This window comes from Gossypium hirsutum, chromosome D13, assembly GCF_007990345.1.
Source record: "Gossypium hirsutum isolate 1008001.06 chromosome D13, Gossypium_hirsutum_v2.1, whole genome shotgun sequence".
Taxonomy (NCBI): domain Eukaryota; kingdom Viridiplantae; phylum Streptophyta; class Magnoliopsida; order Malvales; family Malvaceae; genus Gossypium; species Gossypium hirsutum.
The window spans coordinates 59,929,279-59,943,433 of record NC_053449.1 but is presented as its reverse complement, the minus strand read 5'-3'; the positions used below and the strand labels follow the sequence as shown (position 1 = coordinate 59,943,433).

General features: G+C 30.2%; 2 protein-coding genes across 2 annotated transcripts; one reads left to right on the top strand and one right to left on the bottom strand.

The window, feature by feature from the left end:
- Window positions 1-100: 100 nt before the first annotated feature.
- On the bottom strand, window positions 101-5,104 carry LOC107893387 (polyadenylate-binding protein-interacting protein 7). The gene is made up of 6 exons (XM_016818362.2): window positions 4,870-5,104; window positions 3,155-4,049; window positions 2,099-2,540; window positions 1,923-1,993; window positions 1,130-1,254; window positions 101-817 (listed from the first exon to the last, which is right to left on the bottom strand). Exons 2-6 carry the CDS (start codon window positions 3,947-3,949, stop codon window positions 523-525), a joined length of 1,728 nt encoding a protein of 575 aa, XP_016673851.2. The 5' UTR covers window positions 3,950-4,049; window positions 4,870-5,104; the 3' UTR covers window positions 101-522.
- A 2,144-nt stretch (window positions 5,105-7,248) lies between these two features.
- Window positions 7,249-8,196, top strand: LOC121225179 (uncharacterized). The gene has a single exon (XM_041109361.1). It carries the CDS (start codon window positions 7,638-7,640, stop codon window positions 8,058-8,060), a length of 423 nt encoding a protein of 140 aa, XP_040965295.1. The 5' UTR covers window positions 7,249-7,637; the 3' UTR covers window positions 8,061-8,196.
- Window positions 8,197-14,155: the final 5,959 nt, after the last annotated feature.

Below are 14,155 nucleotides of genomic sequence, written 5' to 3'. Positions count from 1 at the left end.
CTCGAATTTTAAAACCGAAACTCAACCAAGCTCAAGATGAACTTTGAATGGCGAGTTGAGCTTGAACTTGAATACTATACAGCTATATAGACCTAAAAAGTAATAATGAAAAGTTTTCAGCATTTAGCACAATAGTTTAATTTTCATGAATCATACAATCATGATGTAATTCAAGAAGTAATTTAACAAAGTATAAATTTAAGATACAAAATTAACAAAACGGAGAAAAACAAGTTATCGGCTAGACTCAGCCTCGCCCTCCCCTGATGCTCTACCAAAATGCATTTGCTATTCTCATCTAACCTTTTTAAACATTAATCATACACTTCTGCTACTTCTGTTCTTTTTTTCTTTTTTTACCAACCCTTTTTTTTTCGATTTTTTTTCGGACTTTAAATGCTTCCTTTTCCTTTTCCTTCCCTTGTATAGATACAAAAATGGCTACGTTTCAACGGATTTTTTCCTTTTTTTTTTCTTCTTGTGTCAAAAACTCCTAGAACTCGTGCTGTGGAGTCCAGGTCTTCAATATATCACAACTCGAAGTAGTCCCGGCTGTGGTTCGGTAAAGTCAAGGCACTCTTCTTCAAGGAGATAATGTTGTATGGCAACTGGAAGTCTTGCTGGAATACGAGAACCCCTAGCATGGTTGCCAGTTCCAACACTTATGTAAACCTGAAGGCGCTGATCTGCAGCCCGAGCTGTTCTCCTGAGCACTGATAGTTCATAGTTCAGCATATGAATGGCTTCACTAACAGGCAATCCATGCAGGTCTATGATCCGTTCCTGCCCTCCAACAATCTCAGGAGGAACTTGGTTCCTATATTAGTTCATAACCAGTCGAAAAGTATCAAGACTACCAAAATAATATAACACTGATTTAGATACCGCAATAAGAACAAACAATTACTAAGATTCATAACCCAGAAACTCATGTACATAAACAAATAGAGACAGGAGATAAGGTATTGTGGAAGTGATTGATATGGAACGATTACACTTAACCTCAATGTCAGTAATCACTGATAAACAGATCTCAGACGCAATAACATTACCAGCAACAAAAGAACGGGTTTAAGTCTGTTAACCACCATCACGAGGAACCAAGTGCGACAGGAAAGAAATGACAAACCTCTGGCGAAATAAAGATTCTTGAGTGTTTCCATGAGTTGCCTTCATATGCATATTTTGCAGTTGTCCTTTCACACTAAGTTCCTTTGTTAAAGCCTTATTGCCAGTGAGAAATCCTTGACGTGCCTAATTATATCGATATATATATGTATAAAGTAGCATCAGTTAACAATACGGATAAGTTGAGCAGACTAAGTTCAGTAGGGAAGAGAGAAGAGAGAGAGAGGTGAATATTTAGAGCAAAATTCACATTCATGAGTAGACATGGCAATCAAACTTCAGAGATTTGCAGTCTACCTGTCTAATGGTTGATGACTCGAAGCACTTTGTGCTCTGTACAGTACCATCAACTTTGAAAAGCAAGGGATTCAAGATATTGAAATGGATGATTGTGACTGATTATTTGTTGCCACTATCACTAGACTTATAGACTTCCCAACTTAAGAAATTCGGATAGCTAAATTACTAAACATGAAATACAATGAAGCTTACCTTAAGAGAGAATGGAGGGAACCACTATTGGAGTACATATTCTATTAATTATGTCTATTTGTTTGCATATCTAGCTAAGTTAATTGATGCCTGATATAACTTGGTTGACAACTGTAAGAAGAAAAGGTAGTCGTAGTAGTTGAAGCAAAACTCATTTCCCAGGGTTGCAAAAGGAGAGCAAATAAATGAATAATAAATAAAAGGATAAGATAGGCAGCACCTTATTCATTGCTTGCCAACAAAAATGTAAAACCTATTATTGTATCAGTTTAAACATATGCAATAAAATTCCAAGGAGATACCTGGTCAAAATATGCGTTACGAGATCGTGCATGGTCTTGAGCGTCTTCCCGCAGTTCAGGGTATAAATTTGCTGCCAGCTCAATAATATTAAAACAAATAGATATGGACAAAGACATTGATTGCTCCTATTAAAATCTGTATAAACACATGAAACTTTAGTAACGCAGAATATTACCGACTGCATCTCCAGTTTCAAGCCAAGCAGGATCTGAATGAACACGTGTCTGCAGCCTATTAGCGTAAACCCCTCTTCCAGGTGCAAGACTGAAGGTATTAGCCAACCCATGAGAACTTCTACTAGACCCAACAGTCGAATTGGCAGAACCATTTCTATCATACTTCCATACTCCAGAATCTTGACATACCATTTTCCTGATACCTGGTACAAAATCTATGGCACCTCTAGATGGAAGAGAAGAGTTGGATTTGAAAATAAGAATGTTGTCCTTGTCAGATGATAGATAAGGATCAACATTAAGTTGAAGATCATCCCCTGCATATTTTGTAGCACCGCTCTGATCATCTGACACAGTAACTGGGAAGCCTAGCGTACTTAGATTGGGAGCCAACAAGGTTTTTGAATTCGGGTTCTGGTTGAAACCACCATCAACTTGAAGCTGCAATAAAAATCAAAATGATCTATGAAATGCTAAAAGATCTTAAAAGGAGAAAACACAAGGCAAAAATTCTAAAAACTTTGTGAGGATGCTGGAAACCTGTGAGCCACAGCATGTAAAAACAACCTAAGAAGAATATGACTTCAAAAACCACGAGGAGAAACCCCGATAAAGAAAAACTACTCGCCATCCAGGCCTCATAATATTATGAACTAGAGGCTACATGCTGTGGTGAATTGAGTCGCCTCAAAACTTCATTAGGAGCCAGCTTTTCTGTCAAACCACGGTTTGCATCCAAACCATTAACATTCCCGGGATCCACAACAGAAAACCAACATCCCGTAAATATAGCATAAGTAGGGGGGGGTGTTAAAAACATTTCCAGTGTGTATAAATAAAGGAAAATTAAAAACTTAAAACTTCCGCATCCTGATCTAGACCATAAACCATTTCTTAGAGTGGCTGCAACTCTCCAACAATTGATAACAACAATCGTGAAATGGAAAATATAAGACTTCAAGACCTAAATAACTGACACATCACTACATCTTCAAACAAAGGGTAAAAAGTAAGCACTAGAAATCAACTAAAAACAGTTAAGGACCTCCACTCACCTCATGTTGTGTGAGCATCTCAATAGTCAGATTTAAATCACAACCATTGGCAAAATAAACTTCAGCAAGGCTTTCGGCAGCAAGTCCGGGGAATTGAGAAGCCAAAAATTCCACAGGATTCATTTCAGGACCATCCATAATGGTCTGCTCCCCCAACAAATCATTAACAAATCTATGTCTAGAATTTCCACTATATGGTTGTCCCTCCCTCCGATTGCTAAGTAGCTGATCACTATTAACAAGTTGCTTGTCCCAAGGTTTGGCTTGCAAAGGTAGAAAACTAGCTGCAGTAGGATTCTTTCCATAAGATGAAGCAGGATGTCTCAATTTTTCAGCGATGTTACTGCCATTACCATTATGGTGCAGTAGTTGCTGCTGATTACCAAATATACAGCCACCACCAGCAGAAGCAGGAAACCTTGACGCTTCACTATCACCATGCAAGGATAAACCTGCTAAAGAGAGGCTCCCAGGTCCAATTCCTTGAGAATCATCCTCATTAATAACCTTAAAGTCTGGAGTAATGTCATCAGGGAGCTGGCAACGCCAGAACTGATGAGCCTCATCATCGGAATTATTTGAAATAGAAGACTCAGACCGATCAAGAACTGCTTTTCCTAAGGTTCTAGAAATAGCAAACCTTGTTGCATCAGCCGCAATAGTGCTTCCTGATGAAGATGGTGACCTAAGAGAAAAAGGAACGAACTCTGCTGCATTAGGATTCAAAGTTGTTACCTTGCTAGGGGTATTCAGTTTTGTGTCTCTAATTTGGATCCCTTTCTTAGATAAGCTCATTCTTTACTAAATGTATAAAAAGGAAAAAGTAGATTCTGCATAGATAAAAGAAACTAAAGCAGAGGATACACCCTCGAGTTCCACTAACTCTAACCAAAACCTGCAAAACCATCCATCATATCACATTATCAATAAGTCGAACTTACAAAAGAAACCTAAATCGAAGACAAAATACGTGCATGATACCGATCCTTAACAAATATTATACCAATAACCAAATCTAGAATGAGATTGACACCCCAAAACCACCAAATCTCAACATCACTCTTTAAAGAAAATTTTACAATAACCATTTCCATGAAAATACAGATGATAACAATGGCAATGAGGAAAATAATAGAAGTCTTAATAACCATATCTGACTCTTAGGCATGCATGCAAAGCCATTGCTTTAAATGAAACAAACGCTATAGATAATACTATGCCTAATTAACAGCTGAATGGCAACTACTGTTACTCAATTTCGTAAAAACAACATTAAGATATGCTTAATTCAAGATTAGGAGCTAAGCAACAAGTTTTTTATTAAATCAAAACCATTAAATAGACCAAAATCACGCCAATATACAGTTCAAAACCCTAGAATCCACTTTTCAACAAGACTTAAAACCTGGAAAAGGAAAGCCACAAATTCCTCAGGCAAACAATTAAACAGCGAACTCATTTACAGTAAAAATCCTTAATAATAAAAACAACAAACTCAGATTTCCAAAAAAAAAAAACAAAACAAAATCGAAGTTCTAGCTAAACAAATAATTGAAACGAAAATCAAGCATAAATTAACGCTATAAATCTTGCATTATCCAAGTCATTAATCATCAGAGATCTCAAGTCAATCCATAAAAAAAATTAAAAAAACTAAAATAAACACAACGAAGAAAGAAAAACGAAAATCGAGAGATCTAAGAAGAAATTTATACCTTTTCGAAATAAATAGAAAGGATTCATAGTTAAAGAAATGAGATGATAGAGTTCCAGATATATTTTTTTTCTTTTTAAATTAATTTTATAGGGATTTGAGCTTTGGTTTTTGTTTCGCTTTGGCTTGCAGCAGTATATTATTATCTCAGATTTTTGTTCTCTTTATTTATTTATTTATTTTTATTTCTGAGATTTTTATTTTGTTCGAAAATGGCTTTTGCTAGTAGCTTAACTACCACAAAAATATTAAACAATTCATCCAATTCCAATACAGCCCTTCGCCACTCGATTTGACCTTTTTTTTCTCTTTTCTTTTTTAGTTTGTAAGCAGAGAATTATGTATCTAAATGTGTAATTATGTGAAAATTTTTAATAATATTTTTTTACATATTTTATTTTTTTAATTTTTCAAATATAATTTAAAAATAAATGGTAGAATTAAAAAAATTACCATTAATGTATTAAATATTTAAATTATTTATTTTATTAATTTATTACATATAAATTATTAATTTTTTTAAAAATTTATCCATATAAATTTTTGAACCTTTAATTTTTATATAAAGAATTTAATGTCAAAGTTTAATAATATTGTTTGGACTAACTTTTTTTAATTTTATAAAATATGAATAAAAATTACGATAAATTAAAATAAATAAATAAATTTTCAATTTTATAGTATATTAAATATTATTTTATTTATGTATCTTTAACTTTGGATATTAATTTAATAAAAATATTATTCTAAATAATTATTTAATGTAAACAAATTAGAATGCGAGGTGCGAGTTACACTAAAGTAATGACAAAAGAAATACTTATGCACCAAGAACGACGCGCATGTGAGGCTCTGAAGGTACGCTCCTAGGCGGGACCAATCAAACCTTTTAGACAAGAAAGGCAAAAGGGGAAAACTAGGCAGCCATGTTGAACCAAGCACTAGTAGACGACACGCGCTGGTATCTGGTCGTGGGGAAAGATAAGATAGTGGAAAGAAGAGAAATCTGTAAAGAGCACGTTTAGCTTAGGTAACCCATAAGATCGGTAATTGTCCTGACAGCTGGCAACGGCAGATCCTGTCTTAACAGTAACAGAACCCGCACTTCGGCATTATAATCGCCTACTGCTCAAACCATTGCAAATAGAAAATAGCAACCAATATCAATGTCCCACTTGTGAAATTAATGATTTGCTCCTTTACTATATTAAATTTGGAGATTAATTTTTATATTTTAATTTAATAAATTTTGATAAATAATAATTCATATAGGAAGATAAATTGAAATAATGTTTGAATAGAGTAGCTAAAAATATTCAAACCAATTATCAAAATCCGTAATCACAATTATAAAATCATTTAGGCATTTATTTTAGCCATTACCGTTAAAATTATTTCTAAAATTTTAACTTTCCACATCATTTAAATAAAATAAAAAATTATCATTTTAACTCTTATTTAAAAAAAAACTCTTTTTCGCATCTCCAATTTTCCATCACGAAGGAAAAAAATTTCCAAATCCATAAAGAAAAAATGAGTTTAAGGAATTGAATCCGAATCTCTTATAAAAAAATGTTGGAGAGAACTCAAAAGTTGAATTGCAAATCTCTGAGGGGTTTTCAAAACAAAAATTGATGGGGAAAATGGATTTTTTTTCAAAGGATGAGAAATCAAGTAAAATTGAAAAAAGAAATTTGGAATGCTTCTTTTGAGCTGATATAATTTCTGCAGAGCTTATTGTAGATGAAGGTCGTATTTGTTTGTTCATCTAGCCGTTCTTTCTATTATGTTATGTTTTTTTCTCAAATTCCAAGTTAATATTTGAGGATGAAGATGGTGCGTGCTTGGATTTATGGGAGGGTTTTCAACTTTTTTTTTTGTTAACAATTAGTATTAGATAAATTATATTTTAGTCTTTTAAAGTGGCATACAACACTTACGACATGATAAATTATGTCATGTGGTATCCAATGATCGGTCCACATGTTAAAAAATATCATATCGAATCATCATTAGAGTTTTTAATAGGAGTAATCAGAATAAACAAATTATATAACGTGAATATCGGAATTACAAATAAATTACTATCTATAAAGTTAATATATTTACTCTCTAAAAAAAAGTACATTAACTTGAAATAAAATGAGCCACTTTAGCTTAACAAGAAAATCTTAATAAATTAGAGGTTTCAAAGTTGAAATCTAATTATATCTATTTAAATAATTATATTTTAAAAATATTTGGAAAAAAATTAATCAGAGGAATTGTGAAATCTATATAAAAAAAATTGAATAGTGACGTGGAAAACAATTACAGTGGCTTCAAGCCGCCAATGATTGAGGCATTGCGTTATCTCTTTTCTTTCCTTATTTGTTGTGTTTATATAAACAAACATTTTCACATTCATTTCTTAAAGGGAAAACAAATCAATCAAAGGCATTTAGCCGGAGAGAAATACGCGGAAAAATATAATCTCTTTGCATCCATGCAATCAATATCTATAGCTGCTTTTATTTCCCCATTTTAAATAGACTCCGATCAAGAAAAAGAAATAGACAGTACGAGCCAATTTCGGCTCTGAAATGTATATGAAATCTTCGCTTCTTCTTCACATGTTCATTGCTGTCGTTCAAGAAAGGGAGTGGGAAAAGGAGAGATAAAACAACTTTCCTCATCTGGGTTTGAATCAAAATCAAAAACCCATTTGCTTGATTACAACAAGTTCGAGTTTTTTTAGTTTTTTCTTTTCTTTTTTGCAGGTGAGCTTCAATGGTGACCAAGATAATGGAGCCTTTTAAAAACAAAAACAACCAAATCGAAGTTGAGTTCGCTGAGTGCGATTGTTGTGGGCTAACGGAGGAGTGTACGCCGGCATACATTGCTCGTGTACGTGAAAAATTCGAAGGGCGATGGCTTTGTGGGCTTTGTTCAGAGGCGGTGAAAGATGAGAGGATTAGGTCGTCGTCGCCGGAAGATATTAGTACGATCAACGAAGCGTTGGTTCGACACATGAAGTTTTGTGAACAGTTTAAGTCGTCGAGTCCGCCGGTAAATCCTACTGAAGATTTGATCGCTGCGATGAGACATCTGATTTTAAGAAGTTTGGATTCTCCCAGGAAGAACAACAACGGGTCGTCGTCGTTTGTCCGATCCAAAACTTGTTTTTCCAGGTTTCCGGATGGTGAAAGTTAAGAAGGCGGTTTCACGTTCTGTCTATGTAAGTTGAAATAATATTTGTGCTTTCAATAAGTTCTATGGCAAATGTTTTTCTTTAACATTGATATTCTCGTCGTATTTGTTTTTTTAATAAAATTATTACGTTTTAACACATTTAAATTCACGCCTTTTTATAATAATCGAGTTAAACTCAATCAATATTTTTATAATAATCTACACAAATATTTTTAACTTAGTTAACTTGTGTTTTTCTTTTATCTCCTTTGAGATATTAACAAAATTCGAATCGAAGTATTTTTTTTAACTAATTTTCCATCCAATAGTACATGGAAGTTCTAATGCGAGTTACTTAAAAATTATTGTAGATTCACAAAATTCTTAGAGGCTCTGATCGGACAATTCAGAGTAATTGAATGAAAGTATTAGAGTAGCAAATACATTCTATTGTAATTACAAAAAAAAAATTATAATGGTCTATTTGAATAATTTTTCTTATGATTGAAGTTATGTATGAACTATGCAATATGCTAGTACGATCTAATTTTGATTGTTATGTTATACTAAGGTGATAGTGTTACTATGATAAATATTTTTTTTAAAACAATAAACATTTTCCTAATCATATTTTGAATCCCCGAATATCTCAAATTAAAGAGTTTGTGAGTTGTCTATAATGCTTGTGTCTGACATCATTCTCTCAAATGATATCATACCCTACCATATGGTGCAAAAAACCTTTTTTTATTTGCATAATTAATATTGACCTTATAATATTTGAGTTCAGAGTCCAAATAATTTATAACTTTAATTATAAAAACTTATTTTATAAAAAGGCTTATGCCATGTTAAATCCCTTTTATATTATGTAAATTAATTCAAAATAATATAAAATTTATAATACATAATATTTATAAGAAGGTTTTACAAATTGTCCAAAACTTTCATAACGCTCGTTATATATAATATATTTTTTCTATAACTTAAAAAAAAATATTTTTCACAAATAAGCTATGATAAAAAAAGCTATAACAATTTTTTATGAATAAGCATATTATTTTTATAATATATAATATGGAGAAGTTATGTTCATACTTGACCATAACTTTTTATAAATAAATATATTATAATACTTTTATAATATATAAATTATTTTTTATGATAATTTTTTTATAACTTCAGAATTTTTTTTAAGATTTAGATAATATAATTTTTTTTAACTTTATAATATAAAAAAAATTCTATTGTAACATTCCCACTTAAAAAAAAAGAGAAAAAGAATATTTATGGTAGAAGTTCTTGAATAAATAATTTATAAATAAATAGCAGTATAAGAAATTATGATTGTTTTTAGAAAAAATCGTCAGATATGAAAACAAAGATGATTATTAGTAGGAGTACGAGGTTAATTTAAAAATTCGGTATCGAATTTAGAGATTAAATTGAATAAGTTAAAAAAGTATAGAGACTAAAGTGCAATTATCCTATTTTATTTTAATGGAAAGGGCTTAATGAAAATTTTACCATTATTTAAAAAAATCAAAAGTTTCATGATGAGTTTAAATGATATTTTCATTAAATAATTATTATTTAACATTTTATTTAAAATAATTAAATATTATAATGTGTATATATAAAGAGAGAAAGATGAGTTGTTTCTCATCTTTCTCACGAAAGATTGGGAAAAAAAGAAAAGAAAAACCTTTTCATCATTTTCCTTCAATTTTAAGTTTAAGGTGTGGTTTTTCTTCAATTTTTTTTATAGATTTTGAATCTTTGAAGCTTGCCTTACATATATATACCAATAGTTTTTTATTTTATCAAGTATTTTGAAAGTTGTCATTAAAGGATATTGATAGAAGCTTAGAAAATTTAAGCGAAATAGATATGTTTTTGGATAGGAAATTATCAGAAAACGAGTTCTAACTTGTTAGAAGTGTGAAAAAGAAACAAAAATGGATGAAAAGTTTATTTAGTATATTTGACCATGTTAAAGGGGAAGTAGAGAACAGTGGTCACTTTGTATAATATTCGTGCTAAATAATAGTTTGTAAAACAGTGAGTACTCTGGTGAAGACAGAATTGAAAACGGATAATCGAGTTGACAGATATGCGAATTTCGTACTAGAAAAATTAAGTTGTCAATATGAATAATCATACATATTTAAGTTTGCTTTTTATTAGTTTTAGTTTTAGAATGGATAAATGATGTTGTTTCGTAATGAATTGCTCCTGTTGTAGCTAAAAACGAAGCGAACATCTTGAAGGAGAAAGACGAAAAAAAGGAGTAAAGCAATTAAAACTTCGGTTTGTGCTAATATCTTATTTTCATTACATAAAACTTTAGAATATTTAATTTAATATGACTAGTTATATTTATTTTATTTTATTTTATTTTTATGAGTTTTGGATGAGCTTGAATAATTTAGCTAATATTTATAAAATTATGTTTTGAGATGAATACTATGTTGTTTATAAGACTAAAATAGCGAATTCATTGTTATGATTTGGATTTGAGTATTATGAGTTTAGATGATTGAGCAATAAAATATTTAATATGTTTCAAATTGGAAGCCTATTTTACATTAGGCGATATGTGATTTGAATATTAAATAGAACTGAAATGAGAATAATATGAAAATAGAATTGAAATGGATTGTGAAATTTGATTTTTACCCTGTTTCACTAAGTTAGACTAAATCAGATATAGTTGGTATGTCATAGAGTCTTTATGCCAGAGAATTTAGACCTCCTAAATTCCCAGATGGTCGAGGGAGAAAAGGCCAAGTCGGTCAGTTGTTATTATTGTTAGCCCCAATTCCCAGAGGGTCGTGGGCAGTCCCAATCCCGAGAGGGTTGTGGACTACTATGATAGTCATCGTTGCCGAACAACTCGGGGTGGCGGATTCATGTATCTGGTTATGAGTCTAAACTTTAGTACGGGGTCTAAATTAAAAGAAAGCAAAAACAAAACTTGAATTTATTTAAAATTCCATATTGTGCAAATTAAATTAATTCCGTGATTTTGAATTTAATTAAAAAGCTTATTTTCTTTATTCAATTTGTCAATATCAAAATATTAAATTTTATTAATATTAGAATTTTCATTTATTGTGGTGTTATTAATGATATTTATAACCATGTTTTAGTTTATTTCTATCAATTAATTTGTGTTCAATACTTATGTAATGATTTATATGATATTAGCACCACTGAGCATGAAAAATTTGCTCAGCGTACGGTTTGTCTATTTTTCCGTGCGCAGGTAATTAGATTCGTTAGATCGTTCCAACAGCATCCGAAAAACCGAAGTTCAGCTAAAACAATGTTGGTGAAGAACTTACTTTATAGTTGATGTAAATGGTTTGTACCTAGACTTATATATATATAATATTATGTCGTAAACTGAATTTAAATATTTTTATTATGTTTTCTTAGCTAGTATTTTATAACTAATGTTTTGATAAAATAGTAAAGCGTAGAAATCTAGTTTATTGATATGTATTGAGAAATCGTAGTGCTGGGAATTGATTTGGGAGATAATTTGAATGTGAATATTTTGTGAAAATCTAAATTTTGTTGGGGGTTTATGTAAAATAGGCAGAAATGCTGCCAAAATTTTTATAAAATAGTTTTACCACTGCGTTTTCTTTTCAGAAAAAAAAAAAAAGAAGAAAAAGTGAGTTGTTTTAGCAACGAAATGTGACATTTTATATTCGAATCCAACAACTAGGTCGGGTATAAGGTGTCACATCTATAATCATCCCAAGCACTCATACATGTTTATGCTTATAATATAATTTTTATAACTTGTATAAAAATATTTTTAAAAAATTGAATTTGAGTGTAATTATTTGTGTAATTACTCCAATTCTTGTCATTCCTCTAAGAATTAGGGTGCACCCAATTCGTTGGGGCCTACCAATCACATTGGTTACCAAAACATGCCACCCTTGTATAAATTGTAAGCAATTATACCCAAATCTAATTACTAAGTAATTTTTCAATCACTGCCTAAATCCATTGTGAAGTTACTTATATCTGTTAGGTTCAAAATTCTCTTGAACTAGGTGAAACCATCTCATTAATCACTCTAAATTTTGTATTGAGTAATTTGGTCATTCTCAATAAAATTAGAGCAATTTAATCAACGTTAATTTTGAAAGTGAGCAACTAAAGATAATTAATCATGACAATTAATGTTTCTATCAATTTAATGTAATTGTGATTGATATAATAACAAATTAAGTCTCAATATTACATGTTTTATTAATTTGATCGTGATTCTAAAAATAAATATTAAAAAATGTATAATTTTTTTAAAAATAATATATAAAAATAACTTTAGCTTCATATAAATATATATAAATAATCTGAATGTATAAATATGTTATTATACCAATCAAAATTATGTTAAATTGATGAAAAACATTAACGATATAATTAATTGTCCTTAGATACTCACGATTAAAATTCACATAGATTAAGTTGTTCCAGTTTTATTAAGAGAGACTAATTTGTTAAGTATCGAAATTGAAAGAGACAAAAAGCTATTTTTACCCTTCAACTCATGTGTTTTAACTTTCCTTGGTAAAAAAAGCATTGCTGTTACAAAAATTCTAGTTGTATAGGGCTATCTGATTGGTAGTATTTTTCTACGTAAATATTAGCAATTTGTTGAGAAATTTCGATGGTTGACTCCTTTACAATTCATTATTATCTTTTGTAGCAAAGTTGTCTCTCAACTCTGTCGAGAATTTGAATAAGTTCATAAAATGATTTTATCGAAACTCTTACAAGTTTGGATTCATACTCATTCCCTATAGCTTATAAAAAATTCATTGGTAAACATGTTACCATTTGAGTTAACTTAATAGCCCCTATAAGTTATATGGTATGAGTTCAAATTCAATCAGGTAAATGCACCCTATGAGTTGCTTTCACTTTATTAATTTACTGTCACTTCAAATAATTAGGTTTTCTGTAAAGTCGAGTGACAAGATAATCACTAAAAACAATACTAATTTTAATTTATTGATTTTTAAGTTTAAATATGCTAAAGGTTTTTATACTTTTTTTAAATTTAAAATCTAGTCCTTATACTTTAATTTTGAGAAAGTGAATCATTGTACTTTTTTTATTTAAAAATCTTGGTCCCTTCATCTAATTTTGCTGTTAAAGTTAATGGTATCGAAGGTAAAATAATTTTTTTACCCCTCAACATTTACAGGATTTTGTCAATTTGGTTCTTACCTTTTAAAAGTTTTTTTTTGAAATTTTTTAAAAATTGTTTTTTTCCATATTTTAAATAAAACATAAAAAATATATAATTTCAAAAAATGAAAAAAAACTAAAAATCCTTAAAATTCATAAAATAAAAATTAATTTTAAAATTATAAAAAAAATAAAATTCATTATTATCTAAACCAGATCGAGGTATCATGACTGGAGAGGGTGGAGTAGATTTATGTCACCACTTGCCCACAACACTCATATTCATCGTATGCTTTGATCTCCAACTTGAACTTACATAAACATCTCCACAATTTCCGAAAATGGTAACTTCTTATCAAGTAGTAAAAGTGAACTACTAAGGAACGTGAAATTCATCAACATTAACTTAACGTACAAACGATGGATGAAATACATGGGAGGATCGATTGACTATCAGTCGAGATGTCAGGGACTTGTGAATCACACCACAATAGGGGTTTTCATGGAACACATTGATGGGTTGGATGTTGAGAATATAAATATGAAAATTTTAAAAATTTTATTTTTCATAAATTTTTTAAAATATATTTTTATGTTTTTACTTAAAATATGAAAACAAATAAATTTTTTAAAAAATTAAAAAATTTATGTTAAGAACCAAGTTAACAAAAAATTGTAAATGTTGAGGGCTAAAAAAATTATTTTACTCTTAACATCATTAACTTTAACGACAAAATTAGACGGGAAGACCAAGATTTTTAAATCAAAAAAAAAATACAAAGACTCAATGTCTCAAAATTAAATTACCGAGCTCATGATATATTTAAACTTGATTTTAAGTCAACCACATTTCACATCCTCTTAATAAAAAATAATTAACCGTTTAGCCGTAAGTAGGT